Here is a 5,346-nt window from a genome sequence, read left to right on the forward strand (position 1 = left end):
CTCCTATCTCTTAAGAGGACCACACAAACACTACACACACACACACACACACACACACACACACACACACACACACACACACACACACACACACACACACACACACACACACACACACACACACACACACACACACACACACACACACACACACACACTAAACAGAGCCTTAGTATGGCCTGCTCTGTGTCGGTCAGAGGTGAGTGCACAGGAACGCAAGGTTATGTGTGGTATGAGTAGGGCAGATAGATAGCTCACTGCTATCTCACAACCACCATATAACTTCTACAGCAGATCAGAAGGATGAGTCCTCAATCTCACACACAACTTATTCTTTGTCGATGTGTTTAGAGGGGGCAGCGGTTGGGAGAGAGGGAGAGAAAGACCTGATACTACTGTTGAGGAGCATCACACAACCCCCTCCAACAGGTGAGAGTGGTGTGTGTGTGTGTGTGTGTGTGTGTGTGTGTGTGTGTGTGTGTGTGTGTGTGTGTGTGTGTGTGTGTGTGTGTGTGTGTGTGTGTGTGTGTGTGTGCTGTGTGTGTGTGTGTGTGTGTGTGTGTGTGTGTGTGTGTGTGTGTGTGTGCTGTGTGTGTGTGTGTGTGTGTGTGTGTGTGTGTGTGTGTGTGTGTGTGTGTGTGTGTGTGTGTGTGTGTGTGTGTATGTGTGTGTGTGTGCTCTGTGTGTGTGTGTACTCTGTGTGTACTCTGTGTGTGTATTCTGCGTTTACTCTGAGTTTACTCTGTGTGTGTGTGTGTGTACTGTTTGTGTACTCTGTGTGTGTGTGTGTGTACTCTGTTTGTGTATGTGTGTGCGTGTGCGTACAGAATATACAGCTGTAAGAGCAAGAGTGTGTGTTGCAGTGGTCCCCTCAGCGAGGCTGCATCCTCAGGACTGTGCTGAGATCTATCGTTTGGGGATCAAAGAGAACGGAATCTACACCATCCAGCCTGATCCACACAGACCTGCAGTGGAGGTACCTCCTAATACTTACACACACTGAATGCAAACAACCTGTATACTGTATATGTGTTATGTCCCATCTGTAGAGCTTGGAGGGGAACATACAGAGAGATAAAGAGAGTAAAATATAGTATGGAGTTTACAGATTAGAGTAAACTCTCAATGCGTTACATCTCTCACTCCTCACCCCCTTTACTCCCTTTACTATTGGCAACGGTCAGGCAAACTTCATCATTATTCTCTGATGTAAATGTGACCGATGTCTGATGTCCAGGAGTTGTGACCTTTGCACCCTCCTGCCCCAGGCAGAGTGTGACATGGAGACAGCAGGCGGGGGGTGGACAGTGTTCCAGCGTCGGCGAGATGGCTCGGTGGACTTCAACCGAACGTGGCAGGAGTACCGCGAGGGTTTTGGTTCCCCACAGGGAGAATACTGGCTGGGGAACGCAGCGCTGCATGCGCTAACCAACACTGGTCAACACCTGCTGCGTATACAACTGGAGGACTGGCACCAGCAGAAACGCCAAGCCACCTACAACACTTTCAGAGTGGCAGCAGAGGCACAGAGGTAATACAAACACACACATACACCGATGAGCAAACAAGGATACACACAAATTAAAGAGAATATTTGCCACAAAATCAAACTTTGAAAGTATTTGACAAACGACAACAAAAGTGGTATAATGTGGAGATCAGTTCAGGTCCCACGGCATCTGAATGGGAAGATAGGGACGGCCTGAAATCAGACGGTGCCGATCTTTCCCATTCATTTGGGATTAAGGCATGTAGCTGGATCTACACAACAGGTGGAGTAGGACGTGGACTCATTTTAACATTAGACCTCCTTTGAGGTCTGAAAACATCTGACAAACTTCAATTTTGGCGTGAACGTATCTCTTTAACATAGTAGTACATGGTGTTAATGCTGTCTGTCCTTCTCCCAGGTACCGTCTGACAGCACGGGAGTACTCTGGTGATGCGGGCAATGCCCTAAGCTACAGTAAACGCTACAACCATGATGGCCGAGCGTTCAGCACCAACGACCGTGACCACGATCGCTACACATCAGGGAACTGTGCGGAGTACTATGGTGCAGGCTGGTGGTTCGACGCCTGCCTGGCGTCTAACCTGAATGGACTCTTCTACCGCGGGCGCTACAGCGGGCTGACCAATGGCATTTACTGGGGCACCTGGTACATCCTGACAGACAGTCACAGCGGAGAGCGCTACTCCTTTAAGAGTGTGGAGATGAAGACACGCCCACGCAACTTCTAATGAAGACTGACCTGGGAGCTAGTAGATAGACATACCCAAACATAGACATACCCAAACATCATTATTTTTCAGGAGATGGCCATAAACAATAACTGGTAATGTTGCATAGTTATAGAAAGGTCTAGATCTCACCTTTCAGTAAAAAAATGGTTATAAATTGCTGAGATATACTCACTTATGAGGACACAAGCTCAATTACATAGTAAAAATATTATGAAAATATAAAAAATAATTTATGTTTTTTTCCTATTTAACAAATTTCCCCTTATAACTGTAAAATAAATGATCATATTTAGTGACAATTTCATATAACTGACGACAGAGACATTTCTCCTAAAAGTCCACTTAGCGGAGCAAAGACACCATTCAAATGTGTGCAGACTCATTACATCTTCAGCGTTAAACACAAAGTGATTTTGTCTGTCTGTGATCAAGAGAATGTTGTCTTGTTTAAATTCTTCGAAATTATTTAGTCTTTTTTCATGTTGAGATCTCTAAATCCGATTGAGAATATCACAGCGACATGAACCACAATTGTTGGGTACGCTAGACTGTTACTGTTCATATGCCGCCTCCCAGGCTGGGCTCTGTCACTCATAAGCAGAGCGAATCGATTCTTTGTCTGGATAGGCCAGAAAATGTGACACGTTTATGCAAACGACACCCTATGCAAATGTGGTGTCTGATACCTGACACATCAAGTCAGCTCCGTTGAGAGAGTGGTAGCGCCGAGTAGACAGATGGGGCTTTCTGACAATATAAGGCACATTCACCTACGACATTCACAGAACGCTTTGTACCCCAAAATCAGTTGGAACATGTCCCGAACCGCTTAAAGTCCCCTATATAGGGGACTTAACATCTTCAAATTAAAACATAGGCCTACTACACAATAGTCTGAGCCACAGTACTGTATATGCAAATCTAGGGTGTGGAACATTAGCCTGGTCCCAATCTGTTTGTGCTGTCTTGCCAACTCCTATAGTCATGTCACTCCAAACAATATTGGCAAGGCCACACAAACAGATCTGGGACCAGGCTAGGGAAACCCTAATCTGGCTGCAGAGTGTGTGAAGGTTATTGTTACTCAGCTAATGACTGGATGTTTGATTCACTGGATAATGTTGGGATAGTGAGCCATTAAATCAGTTTTTCCAGGTGTAAATATGGTGTTAAATGGAAAACTGGTCAGATGACTCTATCCTTATCAAGTCAAATCAAAATCAAATCAAATGTATTTATAAAGCCCTTTTTACATCAGCTGATGTCACAACGTGCTGTACAGAAACCCAGCCTAAAACCCCAAACAGCAAGCAATGCAGGTGTAGAAGCACAGTGGCAAGGAACAACTCCCTAGAAAGGCCAGAACCTAGTAAGAAACCTAGAGAGGAACCAGGCTCTGAGGGGTGGCCAGTCCTGTTCTGGCTGTGCCGGGTGGAGATGATAAGAGTACATGGCCATTAAGGCCAGATGGTTCTTCAAAATGTTCAAACTAGATGACCAGCAGGGTCAAATAATAATCACAGTGGTTGTAGAGGGTGCAACAGGTCAGCACCTTAGGAGTAAATGTCAGTTTGCTTTTCATAGCTAAGCATTTAGAGGTCGAAAGAGAGAGAGAGAAAGAGAGAGAGAGAGAGAGAGAGAGAGAGAGAGAGAGAGAGAGAGAGAGAGAGAGAGAGAGAGAGGGTTGAAAACAGTAGGTCCAGGACAAGGTAGCGTTTATGATTAAAGTATGTGTTGAAATTGAATTACACCATTAACCAGCAGAATCTGTGACCCTAAAGGCTCAGGGGCTCCTCACCCCTGCTTCATTTGTATTATCCATAATTCAAGTCATATACCATGCAGAATCTTTTTGTTTTATGAGATTAAGACAACTGTAAAGTTTTCATACATATGTTTTGCAAATCTTTCAACAAAAATGTAATGTAGAAATGTGCAATAACAATCATGCCTGTAGAGAAATTACTGTTCAAATAAATTGCTATGACACGTATAACCAATGACTTCATTATTGTGTCTCTGAAAACAGTTTATAGGTGTTATTGATGGTGTTATTGACGGTAAACGCCAGTTGAGTGCAGTACTTGACCAAAGAGGACAAGCACCTCTTTTAATTTTTCACCTGTATTTCTAGGTGAACAAGGTGTATAGCTTCAATAACAATCCCAAGTTACACTGTAAAATGTAGACATTCCGAGTTACACGGTGGCTGAGTCTCCTGCCCTCCATCCCCCCTGACTGGTGCCAGCTTCACGCAGAGGGGGGTCAGTTATCAGTTGGGTGATACTCAGACCCTTCCAAACCATGGCCCGATAACATGATAATGTACTAATGTACAACAGAGGGGCAGCCGAAAGCCAACTCAGCACTCTTAACCCACAGGCCTCCAGGCCGCTGTGTTCTGACTCCAGCTGTGGGATTGCTCAGCCAAACCCTAACTGTGCTTCTTTTGAAATTATGCTATGACACTCAACAGAGAACAGCTCAGTTTTGGTACCACCCACACATTACCTGTAACAGCTTTCACGCTGTCCCACACCAAAATCCCACACAATCATGATGGGCATTAGGGGCACGATGAAGCCTACCTTGGTAGCTCGCTCACTCACTGGCACACAGAGCGAGAAAGAGACACACACACGCAAATGTACACACGCACACATACTGACCTCTGACTGTCCTCTGGAGTTGGCGTCAGACGGGCGGCTCCCTCTCTGGCTGTGGTTCACAGAGCTTTTCTGGGAGTTTAGAGTGCGTGTGTGAGCACTGTCTGTGTGCAGGTGTGTGCAGGGTGTGTGCGGGGTGTGAGTGTGTGCGTTGGGGATGGTGAGGCTATGTGGTAGTGGTGGGTGAGGGGGTGTGTAAACTGCTGTTCCCATTTTAGCAGCGTTCGCGACGAGCTGCCAGTCTGTCCAACAAGCTCTGAGTGGCTAATAATAACACCAGGGGGGGGGGGGGGGGGGGGGGGCAAGGCGGAACTCTGATGTAGACAGATGGACAGAGAGCAGGCAGACTCCCAACCTGCCACAGTATTTCACACACACTACCCATGCACACACACCGACAAGCACAAACACATACTGCCTGCATCAAAGCAAGCAC

At 46.0% G+C, this 5,346-nt stretch overlaps 1 protein-coding gene across 2 annotated transcripts in view; it reads left to right on the forward strand.

Moving 5' to 3' along the window:
* The window catches only part of si:ch211-157b11.8 (microfibril-associated glycoprotein 4), a 7,706-nt gene extending 3,466 nt beyond the window's left edge, over positions 1-4,240 (forward strand). The window contains exons 3-6 of one of the 2 annotated variants that reach the window (XM_055915416.1): positions 352-429; positions 828-976; positions 1,269-1,531; positions 1,911-4,240. In XM_055915416.1, coding sequence (XP_055771391.1) covers positions 352-429; positions 828-976; positions 1,269-1,531; positions 1,911-2,241 — 821 coding nt within the window. In that variant the 3' untranslated portion in view covers positions 2,242-4,240. The remainder of the gene's footprint in view (positions 1-351; positions 430-827; positions 977-1,268; positions 1,532-1,910) is intronic. The other variant, XM_055915425.1, reaches the window with a different exon arrangement.
* Positions 4,241-5,346: the final 1,106 nt, after the last annotated feature.

The sequence above is a fragment of the Salvelinus fontinalis genome, chromosome 3 (assembly GCF_029448725.1).
Source record: "Salvelinus fontinalis isolate EN_2023a chromosome 3, ASM2944872v1, whole genome shotgun sequence".
In the NCBI taxonomy this organism is placed as follows: Eukaryota; Metazoa; Chordata; class Actinopteri; order Salmoniformes; family Salmonidae; genus Salvelinus; species Salvelinus fontinalis.